Genomic DNA, 23,369 nt, shown 5'->3' with positions numbered 1-23,369 from the left:
CCATTTCAAAGACGAATCCAGTCGAATTTGAGAGCTTTGCGGAAGCTTTTTGACCTGCTATTTTGCACCTTTCCAACTTGCGTAAATCAATTTCACGGGACGATAGTGTCTATAGCGTTCCAATAAAAAAGACCCTCTGGTGCATGCGGAGGCAGGAACACGAGCTGGTCCTTTTCAGGACTGGGCTTCCTCCAGTGAGGCCGGTTTTCCCATGTTATTCGATCTGGACACAGAGTTTTCACGAGTTTTTCGCTCTCAGGTGGTCGATCAAAAAATTTTAAAAATTATTAAATTTAAAAATCCAAAATTTGACCTAACTTAAAGAGTTTATTTTTAGCCATTTTGATTAAAAAAAGATTGTACATATTACATCAAAGCCAAAAATAGATGAATATATCAACAGTCGAAACCACAGAGAGCTTGAGGGAAACCACGTAGTACACACTCCATCCACTCCTCATACACACACAAAACAGCGTAACAATATCTAAATTGAAAATAATACTCTCTCGATTAAATCATTTTTGGCAGAATTCACGGAATTTGAACAGGAAAAAAAGCAAAACATTGAAACAGATTATTCGGTGCCACATTAAACAGATATTTTCGAATTAATGAAAAAAGTTGTTCAGTTCGGTGGCGGCGGCGGCAACTGTTTACCCCCGACAGTTTGTTGGGTTGCTGCAATTCAATTTCACACATCAAAGCGTTCGAAATGCAAAAGAATCGCGCTCAAAATCCACCGATCGGCGGTCGTGAAAAGTTTCAGCGTCGAAACACACGCAAATTAATACCATGGCTGCTGCTGTTGTTGATGTTGGCGTGTTTTGTTGTATTATTGGCGCTAATTAAAAGGCGCATTGTGCGAAAAACAAAGCGAACTTTTCCAACTGGAATAATAACCAGACGTTTCGCTCTAAATAAAAGCCTCAAACCAAAATGTATTAATTCGTCGACTCTTTATTTATTAATGCGCGCAGACACGACAGACGACCCGCAGGCCGATCGAATTTGTTGTTTTTTCCTCGTCAGATCAGCGAAAAACACAACGGATATTACAGAGGCAGGAAAAACGGTAATTTCGTTTCTAAAATCCGTTTTATTGCTCGGAATAGAATTTAATGATAACGAGTTTTCACAGGGCAACAAGCTAATAAGGATTTGACACGGAAATAACCGGAATATACTTGTTTTGACAATGCACAAAATAATATCCTCGGGATAGAGTTTCAGACAAAATTACCTGATGAAAAATAGGATTCTAAAAAATTAAAACAACGGCCATAATTATATAATTATTCAAGTTTTATTAAAAAGAGTAAAAAATTGCAGGAACAACAGAAGAGGAATGAAGCTTGAGTTCTTTATTTACAAAATGCGTGCGTGTGTTTCAGCCTCAGAGATTGGTTGCTTGATGAGGTGGTGCAAATTGAATGAGTTGATTTAGCGCTCCATCGGCATCGTTGCCGCCGTTGCCGCGTCTAATCACAGCTCGAAAGTGTCAGGGGGGTGCTGACGACAAGGGGTTGTTTGCGGGTTAGGCGATGATAGATCGGCGGAATTACTAGGGCTTGGCACTGCCGGTGGCGTTGGTCTGCCTCCAGTTTCGGGCCATGTTGGCGCTGTACTGCGACGCCGTCGCCTGTTCCACGATGTCGACTGTAACTTCAGACGCGCAGCAACTCGAATCCGAACTGCTCCCCGTTTGCTCCTTTGCGCCTTCTGAAAACAGAGATTTTTCGCACCATTCTTTGAATAGCACCGCGAGAAGAATGCTCCTTTTCTGCACTTTGCTTAGTGTGAAACTTCTTTGCAAGAAAACACGTCGAGTGGGAGCAAGGAACACGAGGGCCATGGTTAATTTTTTTTTTAAAAAAGAGGTAGTTTTCAGACCAAATTTCATCCCATTATTTTGTTTTGGATTAATTTTGTATAGAAAGGAAATTAGAAGTGAAGAACTCAAAAGCGCACCAGGACAATGGTTGCCGCCATGATAACGTGTAACAATTTGTTAACCATTAAGAAAAATTTTTCTCACGTAAATATTAAAATTAAAATTATTTATTTAACCTAAAAGTTAAAGCGTTATTTTAAGTTTATTAATAAAATTAAATTTTAATTAAGTAAATATTTAATATTAAAAAATTGAATGAAATTTTATAAATTAACAATAATATAAAATTCAATAAAACAATATATCTTATTTAAAATTTTAAAATTAATATTTTGTGTTTTTATTAATTTGTAATATGTTACCATTTTTTTAAAAAATAAGCCAGCTATTAAACAGCGCACATATATGATTATAAAATCTAATTTCATAAAAATAATCGATTTTGATGGTTACTTAGTGCATCGACTGCATTATTTTTAGGGTAATTAATGTAAATTTATTTGCCCATAACACACACGATACGCTCTTTTAAATTTAAAAGGATTCTGCTGCAGGACATCTTATGAATTCCTATTCTAAAATTAGCGGAAAATATGGATGATTGGACTAACTTAGATATATTATTTGATAAATTAAATGTCTAAGCTTTACAGAAGTGTAAGTGACAAAACCGGCACAAAATCTTTCGAAACATGAAATTATGATTAAAATATTTCGAGCTTTAAAACCAACTCTAATGTCCAAACCAATTTATTAAAATTTCTTAGCGCAAAAATTAAGGCGCCATCATGTAAAAAACGTTCGGATTTGCTTTTAAAATAAAATCCAGCAAATGTTGCAGAAATTTTTAACCACATAAAATACTTCAGCCTTTATATCCATTTCGATTTCATGCTGAAAGCATTAAAAAGAGCTTAAATACTCATTCATAAGAAAATAAAGGAAAGGAAGTTCAAAAGTTTCATGATGGTTGACAAAAAAGAGATCTTGCAAAATCAGTGTAAAAGCGACTAGTTTCACAAAAAGACCAAAAATTTAAACAATCGGTTATAATTTTCCAAAATTTCTGAAATATGACTTTTTCGGAATTTAATTCGGAAAAATGCGGAAAAAACCAAAACTGCCGGAGTTTGCAAAAAAAAAACAGTGGTGCATTTTTGCGCATTGCAAAACTGGCGAACCCTAGAAGCGCAAGCACATTGTGAGTCCTGACAACCTGCCATTTCGGTGAGAAACTTCTCACTCAAGAAAGAGATTTGGGCGGCAAATTGTCGTTTTCACGAGACACACGAGAGACGAAGTTGTTAGGGCGGGCGGAGGCAGTTTGTGTCTAGAAATTTACTCACCTCTTTTGAGGAAGATCTTCTCGAGGCTCAGGATGGGCGACTCGAACATCAAGGAGAGGGCGAGGGCCGCGAGGAACGACACGACGATGTCCCCGCACGTAAACCACACCTGCGCGACACACAGAACACACACAAGTTAGAATTATGCGAGCGAGGAGCGCAGGGCACATGCTAGTTTCAAACTCGGGGCATCCGTCGCATTGGATGACTAATTGCCTTCCGTTCGTTCGCGCGCCGTAATTTGCATCCGAAACTTGAGCACGCGCTGCCCAAACTTTAAAACCCCCGTTTTCAGCAAACTTTGTGCGACAAAGATTACACCTTAGTTAGCCGGGAGATGGGATGTAGCGCAACTTTGAAGCTAGTTTTAAAAATTAATAAGGGTGAGGGATTAACTAGAAGTATATTTTTGGAGTTTAAAAAGAAAACTTGTAACAGCAGGATTCTCTAATAACTGATTTTATTGTGCTGTAGACGGGATATTGCTACAAAATACTTTTTAAAAATATTGTGATGTTTAGATATTTTGCTCAAAATATGTTTGAAATAATTGCCTAAAACATTCTCAGCTGATTTTACTGAATTTCAGCTCAACTTTCAACTGCAAAACAGTACATTTTCAAAATTTCAAATAATTTTTTAAATTTAAATTTGAAGAAAGTAATGATTTATATTAATAGAGGATTAATTTGGCTTTCAGAATATTAAGAAGCAGTGTATATAATCATCGTTGAAGATTTAAAGTCTGTTAAGAGACAAGGTGATAAACGTTTTCTTGAGACATTATTTAAATCTTTTTTTATTTTTTACTGACTCAAATACTGTTAGTCTCATTTAATGTTTTCCGTAAACCAAAAATGCATGTTATATTTTAAAAAGTGCAATTTAAAAAAATATTTAAAATTCGCAAATTGCTAAAATTTTGGTTGTTAAATAAACAAAAGGATAGATTTGCAGATTGAATTAAGTAAATCTCGTAGAAAATTATTGAGTTTTAGGATTTTCTCCCGTAAGAATCAAAAAGGATAAAGAGGATAATAGGCGAAAATTGTTCTTTTTTAGTTTAAAATCATACAATTGTGTATTGTATGCAACTCTTTAACTCTTTTGTATGTGTAAAGGTGCCTGAGAGCAGTGTGCTTCCTTATCATGTAGAAAATTATGTCACCAAATTTGTAAATGGCCGAGAGCTCTCTGTTGCATTCAAATTCAAACAAAAAGTCGGCAAATTATTTTCAGACTGAATTCCCTCAAAATAATATTGTCATTTTGGATGATCCGCTATAAATCATATTCTGGGAAAAAAGGAACCTTTCCCAGTATATATAAACTTAGTTAAAGAGGTCAAAATAGCTTACTTTTTCCTCAAATTCAAGCTGTATTATAAAAAGAAAAAAATCTGCTCAGCCGACGGTGTGTACATTTAGCACACAATAAAAAGAACTCGAGTCCGGGAGTTAATAATTCCGCGGGTCGGCGAGCGGCACGAGTGCGCATTTCAACTCTTTTTCCGCGCGCACACACAACAAGCAAAAAGAATATGTGTATAATGCGAGTCTTTCCCTCATCTGACCGACATTCTGCGTTGCGGCGGGCAAACAAGCCGGCAGAATGCGAAAATGCGGCTGGACGGACGGAGAGAGTAGAACACTGCTCAATTTGCCCGAAAGCAAAAGCGAGAGCGGCGCGGCTGCGTAAATAACTGCTTTTTTTCGCCGGCCTTGCCTGCTGGCCAGCCAGCCGACCGGCGGGGCGCGTGTATCATGTAAAAGCATTATTTGGAGAGAAGGCAACGACCAAATAAGCGAAATAACTCACGAGGTTGTAAACAGAGCCGTAGAACGGGTTGCCACTGGAGGCGACCGAGTAGAGCTGCAGGCCGCCGTGCGCCAGGAAGGCACAGTACGTCAGTCGGCTCAGCGGCACGATCGGACGCCACGTCAGGATCGGCTCCATGAAGGCTGCAAATTAAATTCAAAATTAGCGAGTTAGTAACAGGCCAGGCAGAGTCACGGGAGCAATTTCAGGATTTTTTTTCATTTTCTGGGCTTGGAAATTTATTTCTATATCCCAATTTTACAAACGCCAACGGTACCATGAAATAGGCACGAAAAAATGAGATTATTGATTTTTTTAAAGTGGATTGATATAGGCCAACAATTGAAAATTAATTTTACTGTTGGGATGCAATAAGCAGTTGATCCGATTAACAAATTTGCGACAGTAAATAACCTTGCTACAGAAAAAAACTCAAATTTGTCTAATTTCCTTTGAAATTTCCAGTGCTTGGCCACATTATCTTGGCAGAATTCGATTCCTCTCGCCGAGATCTGTTAAAGTGTATATAAAACATTCTGGAAATTGTTTTAAAATAAAATAAAATTTTAAGAAGACAGAAATTATCATATTTACAAAAATCAACGTCAATGCAATTTTTGATTGGTTTATATTTATTAATTAATTTTTGTATTATCAATTTTTCAAAATTTTTGATAGCATTTTTAAAATTTTTTCATATATATTAATTGAAGTATAAATATAAGAAATAAAAATGCTACACTTTTTCCAAAATTATTTAGTAAGTCCATCTGACCATCTATATAAAAACCACTGACCCCTTCACATGTGGAGTTTGTAAGACTTAAATTCTTAAGTTCTGTGAAGTTCTTAATGTATATGATAAAAATTAATGGTCTCTATTAAGTGTTTAATTATTTTAAACAGCACATTCTATTCATGTTCTTGACACATATGATTTTAAACCATTCTTTCTTCAAAACTTTAATAGCAACTTATTAATTGTTGCTGTACATTCCTAGAACTTCAAAAATATTTTTGCCTTGCAAAGAACTCCAATTTTGTATAATGCATTCATAGAAAAAATTAGCTCCACTGGTCCAATTTTCGTAATTTCCGAGAATCAATGGACAGCGTTACGGTTGCTCGCTTTGTAAACACGAAAAACGAGAGCAGCAGTGATTTTGACAATCGAGATCGAGGGCTTGTTGTGTATGCTGATCATTCACAAAAACATTGCTTCGCGGCGGTGTCGCGCAGCAATAACTGCAATTTATTACCACTCACTTCTCTTCATTCCAATATCCTGTTAAAAATTGAAAAAAAAAACAGTAGAACCAAACGCGAAATTATTCACCATTGACACATCTGGCCATTTAGCGTGCTGCGAAAATCGACGTTTCTCGCGCCAAAAAATAACGGCCACGCGATCATAAATTTTTTCCATCAGATAAAAAATGTAACTCTGCCCACGCCGGTGAGCTTTTATTTATTCATCGCGCACAGCCGCCATTTCCTTTTCCTGCCTATCGAAATAATCGACGTGTTCTCTTTTTATTTTTGACAAATCGAGCCTTTTATTCTTGCCAGAGAGCAGGCGAGATTCTTTTTTAGCTGAACAATGTAAATATATGGATAAGGGGCGTGAAAAATTTCACTATATTTAACAAAGTTGGAATTAAGCGACTAAATCATGTTTTTTTTTTTAGAATTGATTATGTTTTCCCATTTTAACACGTTGAGTATTTATCTTTATTTGACCACGGGAAGCTATATGTAGTGTACTTAGTGGAGAATCATGTGATCTGGACGGACTTGATTCAATTAATAAAAATTTAAAAATTAAAATCGTTTGAAAAGAAATAAAAAAATATTTTTAAAAGAAAATTTAACTACTAATTTGAAATAAACAAATCAAAATTTATTAAAATCAAAATTTTCAATGTTTTCATGTTATGTTATTAAAAGTTTGTTAATTTATTAATCCTTTTGGTGTTTAATAAATATTTCAAATTAATTTATTAATTTAAAAAATGAACATAAAGTTATGTTCAAAATAATATTATATTATAATAAACAGTTTACACAAACTGCCAAAAATTGAATTAAATGGCAAAAAAGAGAAATGAAATCTGGAAGATGATTGTTTAATACTTTCCAGTTTCCACCAATGAGGCTTAGCAAAAAGTAGATTAAATGTTGACCCGTTATTATTACCTGCAACAACACAATTTTCCCTCCTTCTTCAATCACGAAATTACTAATAAATAAATAAATAAATATCATCTCTGCTCGTCCGCATATATATACAGGCTTGTTTTGACGAGACGAATCAATTTTTGGGTAATTTTATGCACTTTAATTTCTAAAACAAGGTATCGGTGCCAGTATTAATTTTAAAATAATTTTTTACACTTATTTGAATGGAGAATTTAGGTAATTCTCAGCAACAAATCTTCAAATCAAATTTTATGAAATTCAAAAATAGTTTAGACTTAATTATATTTAATTAAGACTTGTGACATAATTATAATAATATTCCTTAAGCCATAGTGGAACAGTACTGAAGTTAAAAAAATAATGATTCTGACATTATTCTATCTTGAAATCATCAAACTGTCAAACTAAACCATTATCATCCAAACAGGCTGTGTTCCACATCCCCGGTTTGCGTCAGCACCGATGTGAAACCCGGCCGACACCGACTGTTTCCGCGTCCGCACGCCCTTCACACGAAACGAACGGCGTGAAAAGAGCACAGGCACAATACGCAAATCGGCAGAGAGCTGCTTTTTGTTTCGCACTCGCGCGCGTCCTAATTAACAGCGCGGCCTCACCTGCCACGCGTTTCCGCGTCTCCGGCTGTCAACGCGCGCGGCCACAAAAGGACCGGCTTGTCAATCAAACGCAAATCAAGCAGCATCACGCGTTTTGTCAGCAGCAAAAGCCAAACTTTCCGCCGCCGGGCATGAAACTCTCTGATGCTTCGCTCGAGTGCTGAGAGTGGAGTTGCTCTAATGAGGCGCACGTGAGTGTTTTTTATTTATTAAGAGAAAACTCAAATTTTCTGTCTCACTTGTAACTTTTTTATAGATATTTCTGTTCACGTTCAAAACCATAGAATGATCAAGTATACTTATATCTTATAAATGGTAAATTTAGAATTTACCTGATTTTATGCTGTGATAAATTAATAAAACAATTATCACGCCATATTTCTGTGTCATTGCCATTTTTCAGCATTTTTATTGAAAAGATTTTGAAGAAAAAATATTTTCTCTTCTTCAATCAGAAACAAAATTCATAATTAGAATACGTGTGAAGGCCAGGATACAGTTTAACTGGTTATGCAATGTGCTGAACAAGTAAGTGCAGCAGGTTGTATAACTGTCAAAAAATGTGACCATCAACCGCTCTATAGCTGCTTTATTCATTTTGCTATTTCCCACAATCAACCCATTGGATATTATTATTTGCTGGACACGCTGAGCAATTCCTAAATTTACCTCAAATTAACATTTAACAAATATTTTTGTCAATGGCTGCCAAACAAAATCAAATATGAATATGTATTAAATTTGGGTCCAAAATAGTTCTAAAAACTCATAAAATATGCAGTAAAATAGTAAGTTTTTGTTTTATTTCTTTCAATTCCTCTATTTCGCATTCCTTAAAATACCAAAACCGATTTTCAGTTCAAATTTTGGGCTATTTGACATCAGCATTTATTAAAACAAAAAAATCAGAACTCTCGTGCAAAGCCAAATGGAACTCAAGCAGCACTAAACGCTAAAATGTTTGCTCAACAATTCCCTTTTCAGCTGGAACTTTGAACTTAAACTTGGAATAAAATGCTCAAACTCGTAAAGGCGGTCTTACAAGGTTAGCATATACCGGGTAGAGAATTGAGAGAACTTTACGGAGTAGCGCAGGACCAAATTAGCTAATTGGGATCTTTGGCTCGGCGAGAAAGGCCTCACGCGTAGATTGGGATGTTCACTTTGAGCTAACTTCGCGTGCCAATTTGGTCCTTTTCGGCGCCAACGCGGCAGAGAGAGTGAGCTAGGTGATCAGCAAATTGCCTTTGAAACGTGGCTCGGAGACTAATTCGATCACATACTTCAATCGAGTTAGCGCAGAGCAAGTCGCGGATGAAAACGATCAAATTGTTATTTTTTTCATATAAATATGGCTGCTCTCTTTTGTCAGAGTTTACTTTAGAGCGAGTAGCTTGGCTCGTGGCTCAAACACATTTGAAACGCATTAATGTACAGGATAGAGTAGAGTGGTACCGTAAAATCAGATTATTAACTATTCATCTAAATTTATGAGGGAGATGTTTAAACTTTACACTATGGCTGATACAACAATGTCAAGCTATCTATGTGAGTTTTTAAAAAAAAATTATTTTACTTTAAATTTAAAGATTCAAATACTCTATACTTAAATTAGTTTTTATTAAAACATAAAATTTGAATAAAAATTTATATAAAAAAAATTTAATTTTTTTATAATTTATATAAAATAAAAAAATACTTAAATAACTACAATTAAAAGCTCAAGAAGTAAAAGTACGTAAAAATTGAATTTTTCAAAGAATTTTTTTTATAAAGAATAGTAGCAGCACGTATTATGTAAGTAATAAATATTCTAATTTCGTGATTGTAATTGTTAATATAGTAAAATATCTGGTAAAAAATTGCAGTATTACTGCAGCTGAATTTTTTATTTACCTTTCTACCAAATATAGGATTCAAATTGTTGCTCTCTATGACCAAAAGGTAAATACAACCATTTGAAAATCAGAAGAATTCAGCTGGCACATTAGAATTTTCCGGAAATTACAGGCGCAAGAAAAATACAATTTTAGAAAAAAAACAGTCACAAACTTAGGAAAAATCCGTAAAAAATGCATTATGCTGAACAAAAAATTTCAAAAATGTAAAATTCAATTTGCAGTGATACTCCATCAGTTTGATTATGAAGTTTTGGGAGAAACACACCACTTAGATTGACTTAACTCTCAATATCCATTTTTTTCTTGATGAATGTACAAAAAATGGTTGGACTCACCTCCATTTCCGGTGGAGATGGCGAGGATGAGCCAGCTGGTGCCGACGCTCCAGGTGATGCGGTGGAAGGCGCCGTAGATCGCGTTGAGCAGCGCGTTGTACTCGCGTCCGGGCAGGTAGAAGACCCAGGCGGAGAAGATGGTCCCCTCGATCAGCACCAGGGCCACCACCCAGCCGAGCCAAACGCCGATCTGTGCGCACAAAAACCCCTCAGATAAGCACTAGGAATCGCGCAATTTGCATGCCGCGGCTGCCGGCCGGAGAGGACGCACGCAAGCTAGCAAAAGTGGCCGCGTAAGCAGAAAGCAAAGCCGTGTCGACCGCCTTTGAATGCACAAATTGCGCGCACGCCGCCTGAATATGTATTTGCCACGCCGAGCTGAGCGTACAAACGCCGATACAATTGCATGGGAGAGGACGGGAAATCTGCCTAGCCGGAAAAAGGCCAGGGACGTGAAACACTCTGCTTATTAAATGGTTTCTAAAAATTGTATGGTTCAATTTGTCTTGTGTTTTTATTTATTAACTATTAACTGTGGAGTTATGTTAGTCAAAACATAAAATTGGAACAAATCATTAGTTTTAAAGCTTTAATTTCATTGAATAAAATATCTTATTATTATTTATAATACGATTTAATGAAATGTTTATATTAATACGTCACTGCTTGATTTTTGTTTGTCAATTTTTTTACTGAATATTTATGTTCAGGGTCGCTTAAAATTTAATTAAAAAACAAAATATAAAAAAGAATCGGAAAACGCCAGGTGACTGAAAAACAAATTAATTCTTCAATCCTTTTTCATTTTTGCAGAGTATTTATATTTTAATTGTATCGCCTATTTAAACGATTCAGCTTAGATTTTTATCCTTTCCAGTATCTGTGTTTCACGTCCCTCGACAAAAAATGGCACCAAGAGCGGAAAGAAGAGGAGGCAAAGCGAGGCGACGTGCCAAAACTACTTGCGAATCGTGCGCGTGCCACGCCGACGGGGCGCGCGATTCGATCGGCTCGTCCCGACACGACGAGAAAAATGAGATTCAATTGAGGAAAGCGGCTGCTTTCATGTGTTTGCCGTCCAGATTTGATGCTTTCCCAGAACTCACACTCGAGAAATACGAGCAAACGGATTTTTTCCTTTAAAGGGATAACACTCCGACCTTTAACGCAAGGGATGTTTAAACACAGTTTTTCTTGGCACTGACATCGTGCTACTTATTTTGAACGAGAAAGATGAATATTCAATTTTTAAAAATTGTGCCACCTTTGGACTTCTGCCCTGCGGATAAAACCAATCCAATATATTTTTTATTTAACAAGTAAGAAAAATAAAAATAAATGAACATACAAATATTAAATAGGAAGAAAAAACAACTCAGTTTGTAACACTTGCATTCTACTGTAGTGTTTGATTACCTTTTTCTACAGATTGTTTTTTAAATGATTTACAAAATCAATCGGATTGGGGGACAAAAACCAATTTCCACGGCGCGTTTCCCAATCTCCCGTTCCTTGCGAAAGAGCGAAAAAAGCAATTTCCCGTGTCAGGGTGGTGCGAAACAAGCAAATCTGCGTGCGAACAGTAATTTTGGTACCTTGGGCATCTTGGTGTCGTTTTTCTTGATGAGGTAGCGCAGGTAGCCGGCGGCCATTCCAATAAAGTAGGGGCTGGCCCTGGTGTGCGTCGGGATGTACATCTCGCGGAAGGTGTTGTTGGCGATCGGGTCACTCAGCGTCCTGCAACAAACAAATCGATAAGTCGTCATCGCAAGGCTGGACTCGCCTGTCACAACTCCATTCCGAAACTTTCTTTTGCCCGAGGAAATTGTATAACAACTATTTTTTGTCCCGATTAGACTCCTGCAGCGCCGGTAAACTCGGCCAAAGTAACTATTGAAACTGGCAAAAGTTATTTACGTTCTATGTGCATGGAGACATGACTTGATTTTTTCTAAGTAAAGCTCATTTTTCTGCTGGGCAATCATCAATAATTACGAAAAATTAAACTTTGTAACAAGTAAATTAATTTAAAAATTTTAAATAAATAGATCGTTATACATCAATTGATAATAGCAACTAGATAAAATTTCGATTAAAAGTTCATTTTTTAAAATAAATCTGTCACAATTGAAATTGCTAAAATCTTTAATAAAATTTTGGGTTTGATCTCCAGAAACGATGCTATGACTTTTTTTACCTTAATTGTCATTTTCATTTCCAAAAAAAAAAGTTTTAACAAATTTACCAAGCTCTCTTAGAATGATCAAATAATTGCAACAAATAACCCAAGATAAAACTGATTAACTACCGGAATTTAGTGTCTATTTAGTGCAAAGAGATTTTGTTAGAGATATTAATTACTAAGACTAAACAGTTTTAAAATTTATTTCAACAAGAATCCAACAACTACTATATGACTGATCCATATACAGTTCATTAATTTTTTTCTTAATTTTTCAATTATTTATTTGTTAGAAAATTTAATTATATATTTTAGAGATAAACACATTTGTTTACTCATATTTTCGTGAAAATTCCGCCAAAAATTGATATAATAGGCACGATAATTTAAAATTCTGCCCGTTTTTCTCATAAACCGAGACATATAATAATTATGCATTATTTCCGGTGTTATAATTAATGATCCTTATATACGGCTTTAAACAGTTTAAATTATAGTTTTAATGGTTAGAAATTGCATGAGATGGTCATTTTTTCATTTGAAGCTCCCTCTGATAATAGGAAAGGGAAAAATTGATCGTCTAAAATCAACAGCTCTAAGAATTCAACTAAATCTTCTGCATCTTTCAAATACATTGTCATTCTCAAAAAATCAATTGGTTTGTCCCAAGCGAAAGCAGTTTAATTACTAGCTTAGAAAATATTGTTCATTAAAAATTGGACATTTTTGTCATATCATTTATTTTTTCATAATTAATAAATCAATCAAGTTTTTTCCAAAGCAATTTTGTTTTTATAAAAAATTTCCTAATGGGTGGTCTCTCCACCTAAATAAATTTCTTTTCACAGTTTTCACAAGGCTATTTTACTCTTTAAATTCAACCCCCGCATATAAGTTTTTTTTAATTCAGCAGTGCAGATAATTGTAGAAATGTATGTATAAACGTCATAAAGAAGTCACAAAATTAATTAGGACCCTTTTGACAGAAGTTCAAGCTTGCTAGCAATTAATTTGGCAGACACGAGCCTAATTATGTGTCTTTATGAAAAGCATCAAATTTCAATGAAAGCGAAAGAGCCGCCGGCGTAAATAGACGTTTGATGAAAGGTGGCGGTGCATCTCTCGCTCTTCTCGCCTAATTGCTCCTTTTGGCGGCGGCAAAGCGACGAAATTCGCGGAAGATGAAAATAAACCGAGCGGCGGAAACAAAACAAAAGGAGCAAAAGATGAAAGAGCCGGGTTATTTTTCCCTTTTGGCGACATAAAGAGTTTCTTATAATTTGCTTACTATTGATGTTGGCAGTCGCTCGGAATGATCATTTATATTTCGACTCAAAGGCAGATGAAGTGAAAAATCTCTCTGCACCGGCATAATGAGCCGCCTGCCTGACGGAGAAACAGACTGGAAATACGGGCAAGAATCTTTGCTTTTGTGCTCCACCGTTTTTATTTCTTTCAGTCAGTTGAGCAATTCTGATTCGGCGCAGGAAGCCAACTAGAGCGAATACACTCTCGGTACATTCCCCAGCAGAAAGATATGATGAGCGAATTTCTGCGAAACAGATTGTCTGAATCTATTGAGGACCTAAGATAATATGTGGAAATTCTGCTAAAGAAATAGGAAAACTTGCATAAAACCATAAAAAATCGTTGAGTTAACTAGTTTTCAAAAATTTCGCAGAGATTTGTTAATTAAATTTCCTTGGAAGGGTTTTAGATGAAAGATCCGATATGCTAAGAAAAATTAAAATAAATTTATAAAATAAAAAAATACATTTTTTAATTGTTTTTCTATTTGTAAAAGTTAAAAGCGTTTATGTCAGCATTACAAGCTTTTAATAAGATTTTACTAAATATTAATATATTAAACAAATAAAATTTAAGTTATTCATGATATAATTTCTTATTTTAATTAATTTTTCCCAAAATTACAATTTTTTCAGGTGAAAAAATTAATATTTAAATTTTTATCGAATTTTCACAATAAAAACTTTTGTAAAAGTCATTCCCGTGGCGCAAACTTCTTTAGAGGTTCTGATGGTTATTAATTTTAAGCCGATTTTGCCCTCGATAATCGTCTGAATAGTCGGTATATCAGGCAGAAAGCACGGCTGCCTAATGAGAAACGTTGGCGTGCAAAAATTAAAAAGCGTGGAACTCGAGGCAGCGCGGGCGAAGCAGTGAGTGACGGTTTCAATTTTGAGCTAAAAGCACCGTGCAAAGAAAGAGAGGTCCTCTTATTTCGAATGCAAAAAGTAGCACGCGAGAGGGTCGTTTTCTGAGTGCGGCTCAGCCGCTGAAAGAAGCGAAACACACACGTCGAGTGAGAGCGAGAGAGCAGGGCCTTGATTAAAAGACCAGCGGTGGCGGCTAACTAGTGAGCTGAGTGCAAAGCACCGCCTAATTACTTTATGTGAGCGTCGTGTGAATGACTGCTTGCGCGCAGAGAGCACTGCGTCGAGCCAGAGACCCGCCATCTTTTTCACCCCAGACACAGACACGGGCATTTAAATGAGATTTTTAGGCTAATCCAAAATGCAAATGAAGCTATGGCCTAGCAATTTGATTCTTTTCATCGGAAAACTACAGGGCTTGCTGAAACTTGTATTTGAAAGGGGATAGATACCGCAAAAGCCTGGAAAATCCTTGTTGCCAATTTAGCCTTTCTCTTAGATGTATATTTCATCTGCCATTGGCATCCAGCAAAAAAGGCCAATTTATTTTACTTCTTCGCAGGCAAGCTTAATTTTTGTGCGGCTTTAAAAATGAATAAAAACCATTGAAACATTAAAAAATTAAATATTCAACTATATAATATATATATATATATATATATATATATATATATATATATATATATATATATATATATATATATATATATATATATATATTGTTAAAATACCTTTCTGGGGTAATCTCTTTGATCAATATTCTTGCATTGCACGTAAAAAAAGATCAATTTCCTGGCTGACAGAAAGGGTTGAGATCCAATTTAAATTTTTTGCATCGTTGAAAGGGAGCAGAATAAGCCGTGAGTGCATCAGTTTCGAAATTCGGAAAGTCGGTTGCTTCATGCATGCACCTGCATGCACTCGGAGCACTCAGCGCGCTCACGTCTCGACGGCGATATTCAATTTTCAAGTCTCGCGAGGCTGCACTCTTTTGTGCAGAGGCGGCGGCAAAACGTGCGCTGCAAAATGCAAATTTGCCGGCAGGCAGGCAGGCAGGCGGGGAAGAGTGTCCGGGCGTCCTCGCCTCGTGCAAGCGCGACCTTTATTCCGCGGCCGTAAACTGCAGCTCGCGCGCGCAGCAGACTAATGCACCGAGTTACGCGCGCAGGTGGCAATGAGAGATCCAAAGTTCATTTGCACGACCTAGCTTCAGTCCATTCTCATCGCCACGACGAGCGCAAATTGCATTTTGCTCCCACCCTAATTGCGCAGAGCATGCTACAATTAAATTCACCTTTCGCCCCCGACACGTTCTTTCGCTCCCGTCGGAATAAATCTGATCGTAAACTGATTTACATTTGCTGCGCTTGCGATGATATTATTGCTGACATCTGTAATGATCGAGTTTCAATTTGCCTTTAATTGGAGCTTGCTACTCAAGTGACATGATCAATTTGCTTAAATGGGTCACAGTGTAAATGTTGATTTACAGCATGAAAATTAAATTTAACACCTCTGACTGCGAGTGATTTTAAGTCCATAAAAATAGAGAATTATTTTAGAAATTATACACGTGGAAATTAAATTATTTTAATTGCCAAACAACGAAATCATATAAGAATCTTGGGATTTAAGGAAAATCTGAAAAATCTAAAACAACTACCGGACAAACTTACTTTAAATTTTCAAAAAAAAAAAAATATGAACAATATGATACTGCATAAATTATTTATGAAATTTAAATAAAATATTAATAAACTTGTGGACTTAAATACAAACTATATTGAATAAAAATTTATATCACACCGTTAACCAAGTGTTAAAAATTAAATTACAATTTAACCAATCACCTACATCTGTACTATTAAAGAACTTAAATTCTAATTATTCTTGCTTATTTCGTGTCTAAAATAAAACGATACACATAGAAAAGATAATCGATATCGCCACTAATTCCAACCCTTTGGTTTAACTCCTTCTTCTTCCAAATTAAAAAATCTAAATATATATTTTTTTAATATCAAGTGAGAGCGAGAAAGGGACTTACTTCATGTAGAGGAGGAGCAGAGCATCAAGCTTTCCCCAGTAGGTGACGAAAAAGGCGACCAGCACGGAGATGACGGTGACAAACGCAAGCGAGATTTCTCCCCAACGCGGCTTCTTCCACAGCAGCCAAATGATGGGCGGCGAGATGATGAAGAGGTGGAAGTCGCACGTGATGTACCACGACTGGAACATGCACTGCGAAAAAAAATCGTGGATAAATAATTTTGCACTACAAGGGCCGCCGAAACCGCATGTCGGAGCGGCGCGGTCGCCTTGAATAATTGATGGGCCCGCGCGCGCAGCCAGCTGATAATGCATTGTCAGTGTAGCCGTGTCGGAATTACAACGCAAACAAGCCTGCCCGGCCCGGCACTCCCGCGTTTCAGCTCGAATTGAAAAAATAATTATTCTGGGGTGGTGAAAAACAGTGGAAATGGAGTTTCAAGAGAATAATGGATTTGTTTGTTTTCCTGGACTTTAAATGGATCTCTATTATTAACGGAAATTTTATTTTGGTTAAAAATAACATTGAAATCAATTCAACAGTTGCATGAGCCCATAGTGTTCGAGGCCTCCAACAAATGGCGCCACCGTTAGCTTTAGTAATAAATTAAGTTTAAAGGCACTACCACTGTGATTTCAGACTCAATCCAGCTGCTGTGCATTCTTCACTTAATTTTGCTTTCTTTTGACGTGTTGCAAACCAAAATCAGTCCAGCTGTTCACCGTAGAAAATTTGGAAAATATTTTATATTTCAAAAAATTGCTTTTCACAATTCTTCAGCGATTGGCTTAACTGATTTTGGTTTTCAGCACGTCAAAAGAAAGCATATTAAGTGAGGAATGCACAGTAGCAGGATTGAGCTTGAAATCACAACGGAAGATGCTTAAGATTAATTGTATTACTAATCTTTATGGTGGCGCCATCTGTTGGCGGCTTTAAACACTATAGGCTTATACAACTTGTGAATTGCTGTCAAAATTTTAATGCAAATTTTCCTATAAAATAGAGATCTAAACATCTTAAGTTAAACTATAGCTGACAAATAAAGCATGCTTTTAGAATATAGGGCGTAAGAATGGCAAAAATAAATTATTAAATAAAATTGAAATTTAAAAATAATTATTCAACAGCCAAGAGTTTTATCTCCTCCCTCTTACACTGCCCTGAAAAAAGAATCACCCCCTTTCCTTCCAAAAATGTAATTTACAGTACATGCCGCGCTAAAAATAAATCAAGGGGGAGTTCAAAAAAATTATTTTCAGCTTGGTTTAAAAAAAACGCCCACCGAATTATTTTCCGGCTCGATCCTAAGCAAATTTGCCACAGTGCTAAACTCACCAGTTGGTCGGTGTTGACGTAGTTGTTGATGTAGAGGATGTTGGCCCACCAGGAAGCAACACAACGTTCGACTTCCACGCCGACTTTGCGTTGCCACAGCGGACCAGAGCCAATTTTCGCCAACACTGTTGCGTAGAAGCCCAAAACCACCATGTAAACTGGGGTGAGCCTGCCGAGAGAAAATTAGTCTCCATGAACAACAAAAAACATCTCTAATTTAAACTTTAAATTGTAAAATATTGGGGCTTACAGCCAGTTGATTTCATTTATTTTTTAATTACTATGAAATTGACAGCACAAAATTTTTGTGTTGATAAAACTGAGCAAAGTCAACTAATTTTTAATTTTGAGACAAGAATCGATTTTTACTGGATCTGAATTTCATGCATTTTTAATAAAGACGTATAAATCACCTGAATAAGAGAAAATCATAAATAATGGAAATTGTGAGTAACTTCATTCCGTGAAGCATGAGGCATTTAAATAAAAAATCAAAATTAACTACAAAAAGGTCTAGTTAAACTAAAACGATTTCAATGTCTTTATAAAAATATTAAATTAAAATTAATTAGTTTAAAAATTACTAAAAACAATTACCTGACATATCGATGAATATACAAAGCAATGAAACTAAGCTTTCCGTTTCTACGGTTGAATTCCTGCAAGAGAAGATAGCAGACGAGGAATCCACTGATAGTGAAGAAAGTGTCGACCACGATGGGTCCGTTGAGCAGGATCATGGCGTCGATCCGGCCGTAGAACTGCGCACACAGATAATTGTTAGACACGACCTGCGTAATTAAATCATCAAGTGGTTACTGACCCCTTCGATGAACTCGGTGTTGACGAGCGGCGAGCCGAGGTTGAACATCAGCCTGTGTCCCATGATGATGAGGAACACGGAGATCAGCTTCAGGCCGTGGATGCAGTCCAGGCCGTCTGGGCTTTTCTTGTGCGCAAGCAACTTCCGAATGTTGGCCACGGCCGAGAAGGAAATCACCACGTTGTGACCCACATCTAAATTAATTTATTCACAATATTTTAAAATGTTAAAAAAATAGACCAGATAGTAGATTTTTTGTTAACTTGGAAATAGAAATTTGTTTAAGTTAGACGTAAAAATCTTTTTCAGTTTTGCAAAATAATTTATTTTTATATCAAAATTATTCAAGGTGATAAAAATGAAATGTACGTTTTTTCAGAAGATAATCATGTAATTTACTGACCTGATTTGAGTTCAATCCATTTGAATGTGCGAAACTGCCTGAGAAGGTCGTAGCCAGTGCACATAGACACGATGCTCGCAAACAGGAAAATGACCGATCTGCGGACAAAAAATGACTCATTGACAATTTGACGCCTCCATTGAGCTACGCAAAATTAATTCCCGTCGCGAGAATACTACAGTCTCCCCCCACCAGCCGTTTTAACTCAGTCAACGTAAGCCGACGATGCACATAACAGGTATTTAATTTTTTTTTTCTTTTCATTGCGTGAACAGGTTTTACAGCAGCCGTTGCTCTTGATATTCATGGCGGCGACCTTGGCCGTGATTCGAGTGTCGTGCAACTTGCCATTTCAGGAAAACGAGAGAGCGTTTCCTCTCCATCCAGCCGACAGAGAGAAGCATAAACTCGTTTTGAGGCTGAAAGTGATTTTTGCTCGGGTAATGAGCGTGACTTGTTACGAAAAAGGAAATGGAAACAACAGGAAATCATACATTATCTGATAGTTTATCATTAGGTCTCATTAAATATATATTTTTTTTAATTTCGAAGCCATCCACGCTGTTTCAAAATAGCAATTTTTTATTTTAATTTTAATTTTATTTATTTCAATTCTATTAATTAAATTCAGGAACATTTTTCTCAGCTGGTTTATCAGACACAGTGATTTTTCTAAATGCGAGGCATCGGTGGCAAGTTTTCCCTGCAGAAATGCCGAACAATAAATCTATCCCCGTTCAATTTTAATTAATTTTTTCAGTGTACTTACAGCGTGATGATGTCGCCGATGGTCAGGTTGAAGCCCTTGTTGATGGTGCACATGTCACCTTCGACGTTGACCTGAACAGAAAAGCCGTACTGCTCCGTGTAGACGGAAAGGGCGTCCTCCAGGTGGACAGTCAGATCCTCGGCTTCGCAAGAAGAGGGAATACAAAAAGCCCAATGCACTTCGTCACGACGAAGTTTCGAAGGGTCCTCAGCAATCCTCTAAAAATTTAATTTCAAATCAATACATAGTTAACAATAGATTTATTATAAATGCCAATGAAGGCAGAAAGTTTGTCGTAATCTTATTAAAATTGCGATAAAACTTTTCATTGATTTATTTCTTTCAAGATTCGTTTGGTTAATTATTTAGCTAGATCTGATATTTAAATCTAAATACCAACACTTAATACAACATTATTCAATAAATCATGAACAAATTTATAAAAAAAATGTTTCTAATCTGCAATTTTATTCACGATTAGAAAATTTAAATTAGCTCCCAGTGTTTTATTTATGAAACTATTTACTCGACGAAATCAATTTCACCATTAATATAATTTTTAGGATGATTTATTTTACCTCGATTTTCCTCCACGCAGACTCGTTGTGCAAGGTATCGAGTAGGACCGGCGTGGTCGACGTGGGAGGCGCCACCGAGGTGGCGGTCAGGGTGGCCATGTCCGGCACGGAAGTCGAGGCGGCGGCCGATGAAGCCGCGCCGGGAAAGATTCTGATTCTAGCCAGGCAGTATTTGCCGTTTATATCGTTTCGTTGCGACTGCACCTGCATGCATTCGTCGAAATTGCCAAAATCGTAGGTTGAGCCGTAGAGCACACCGGTTGGGAACTTCACTGACGCGTCGAACACTGAAAATCGTAATAAATTTGAGTTTTAAAAAGGTTTATTTGATTTGTTTGCAAATTAAAAAATACTTAAATATGCTATTATTTGGTTAATCGCTGTATAGAAGTTAAAATTAATCTTATTCCCCTATTCTAATACCATTTTACGTTAAAGTTATATTGTTCTCAACTTCGTATGCACATATTACTAAATGGATTGTGACAGTTCAAAATTAGGGCTTACATGGAACAATTGAAAATTAATTTAGCTATAATTAATACAACATGAAGAATTAATGTTAAGTTGACCTAAGCAATTTTTTTTTAACAAATCCGATTTATTTTTTAAATTTTTGATCATTCTGAATATAATGCTCCAATAAAATAAATAAAACTCTTGACTTTATTGAAATAAAAAAAAATGTATACTGAAGTACAAGAAATACCAAGAAAAAAATGTAATATACTGAAAATAATTTTAATTTATTTATTTATAAATGTTCCATTTTGTTCAAGGAAAATAAATTATTTTGAACAGTTTTAAATTAGACATGTAAGCATCATTGTCATCATCATTGCGCCTCGCGGGTGATTTTTCACACCATAATCGGGCAGCGAGATTTGCAATTTTCCTCGCCGCCGGCGCCAGCGGTGATTGATGAGCGCGTTTTTCAAAACGCATAGCCGGGATGGTTTTCTCGCTGGGCGAATTACGTTTTCAATTTCTTATCCAGTGAGCGGTGCTTTTCTTAAACAATTACCGGCGGATCAGCAGACGTGGCAATCAATTTTATTGCTGTTCTACAAGAATAAAAAGCGGCTGGCTGACTTTGATGAATGGAGCGGCCCGGCTCCGACAAGTTTCGCGCAAACTTTGGCACGGAGGCCGTGTTATTAATGTAATCAGTAAGGGTGTTTGCAATCTGGCTGATAATAATTAAAACAGGTGAAACTCCTGTTGGATAAACCAATCATCTGCATCCAAAAATTCTTATTTTTGAATTTGTCATTTTAACAATTGAATTGCGTTACTTATTTCGCCTTGTTTCAAGTTACCTTTATCGGTGAAAAATACCATATAAAAATTTAAATTTTACACAAATAATTAAACATCTTTATAATTTATTTTTCAGGACTATTACAAAATATAAAGTTTGTTTTCTCTAATTAAATGTGCAAATAAAACAGTGTAAATTTAAGCCTTTAATTAGTGTACGAGAGTGTTCAAATAGATTCCATTTTGTTCTTCCAGCAAATAATGAACCTGCGTGGGACGTGGTACTATTTACGACCATTCATCTATCCCTCTCGAGCAATGCTTGTTTGTTTTTTGCAACTCGTTCTCCGCAAAAGTTTCAAACAATACTGCACTGCAACGAGTGCAAACAATAATCGTGAGAGGAAGCATGGAGGAATTGAAAATTTGCTGATGTGGAAGCTAATTGCAGTTTTTTATGCAGCTGAGCGAGCATTCTATAAAGGGAGTGGTGATTGATAGTTGAGCTTCTCTCATTAATTGAGAAATGTAATTTGCTAGGCTTGCGCAATTTTCTGAAGTATGGACAAAGCGGCCATTCAGCTCACTTTTTAATGAACTAGATTGCAAATGATTGGTTTTTTGTGAAGGATAATGTTTCATAACAAAAAATCATTTCAACTTTATTATTAAAATTAAATTTAATTTAATTAAGGCTATATATGAAGTTAAACCGCTTTTTCCGAGCTCCCATTCACCAAATGAGCACGAATCATGCCAATTTTAGCCATTAAAACGATGCTTTAAACCTTTAATAACCCTCAGAACGATGAAAAATCGAGCGACAGTGTTAATTCACTAGCTAGTTTGAGATATTTCATTAGATATTTTTAGTGTAAATTAAAACCAGTCATCTAAAAAATATTTAGTGATCTGATAGATCTCATATCCAACTAAATGTATGACAAATTTATTGATTACGATCGCAATTTAGATAAAAATAAAACTCTCTATGCAAAAAAATATCAAAATTTAGGACATCGGTGCAATCACCAAAAAATCCATTAATATCGCCATTTTTAAAATATCTTCACTCGAAATATGCTCTACAAATTTTAATAAATTTAAATCTACAAGTGGCACTCACTTTGCGTGGCCCAGAGGGTGAACTTGTGCAGCTCGGCGAGGAAGACGTGGCTGTCCCGGCGACACTGCTCGTTGGCGATCCTCTCAGAGACGGGCGCGAAGATGGTCATGATGGCGGACAGGTTGACGCCGTGGTGCATGAGGCCCGCGTACTCGGCGCCTGGGGGAGCCACTTGGGCCGCCAGGGCCCCGAGGGGCCCCGGCAGCGCGAGCAGCGCCAGGCAGACGAGAGCCACCCGCGGAGGGGTCGGCTGGGGCGCGTTTGGGGCCACCATTTTTTCTCTCAGCAGACTTCGCTGTCCGGAGTGCGGCTCAGAGCAGACTGACCATTTTTCCGCCGCTGCGCGCCTCAACGACTCGCTTTCCCGCCGGACAGCAAGGCCAACGTCTGCGTTATTTGCGAAAACGCAGCCAGGAAGCAGCTCCACTCTCACCTTCGCTCGCCTTGTGTTCCAGTTCTTCAGTGATTCCGACTGGTTTTTCGCGATCGGAAAAACAGGAAGGATGGTCACTCTCGATCGCCAACGTGCTTCGAGTTCACGCTCGCCGCCTTGAAC

At 36.7% G+C, this 23,369-nt stretch overlaps 1 protein-coding gene across 1 annotated transcript; it reads right to left on the bottom strand.

Annotated features, from left to right (window-relative positions):
* Window positions 1-1,284: 1,284 nt before the first annotated feature.
* Window positions 1,285-23,369, bottom strand: LOC135948393 (nose resistant to fluoxetine protein 6-like). The gene is made up of 13 exons (XM_065497623.1): window positions 22,814-23,369; window positions 20,428-20,714; window positions 19,850-20,067; window positions 19,081-19,178; window positions 18,678-18,871; window positions 18,452-18,615; window positions 17,855-18,023; window positions 16,514-16,707; window positions 11,706-11,847; window positions 10,111-10,300; window positions 5,059-5,201; window positions 3,241-3,349; window positions 1,285-1,722 (listed from the first exon to the last, which is right to left on the bottom strand). The coding sequence occupies exons 1-13, from the start codon at window positions 23,085-23,087 to the stop codon at window positions 1,565-1,567; spliced, it is 2,340 nt and encodes a 779-aa protein (XP_065353695.1). The 5' UTR covers window positions 23,088-23,369; the 3' UTR covers window positions 1,285-1,564.

This window comes from Cloeon dipterum, chromosome 1 (assembly GCF_949628265.1).
Source record: "Cloeon dipterum chromosome 1, ieCloDipt1.1, whole genome shotgun sequence".
Classification (NCBI taxonomy): domain Eukaryota; kingdom Metazoa; phylum Arthropoda; class Insecta; order Ephemeroptera; family Baetidae; genus Cloeon; species Cloeon dipterum.
Note: the sequence above shows the minus strand (reverse complement) of the source record. Positions and strands in the feature narration are given on the sequence as shown.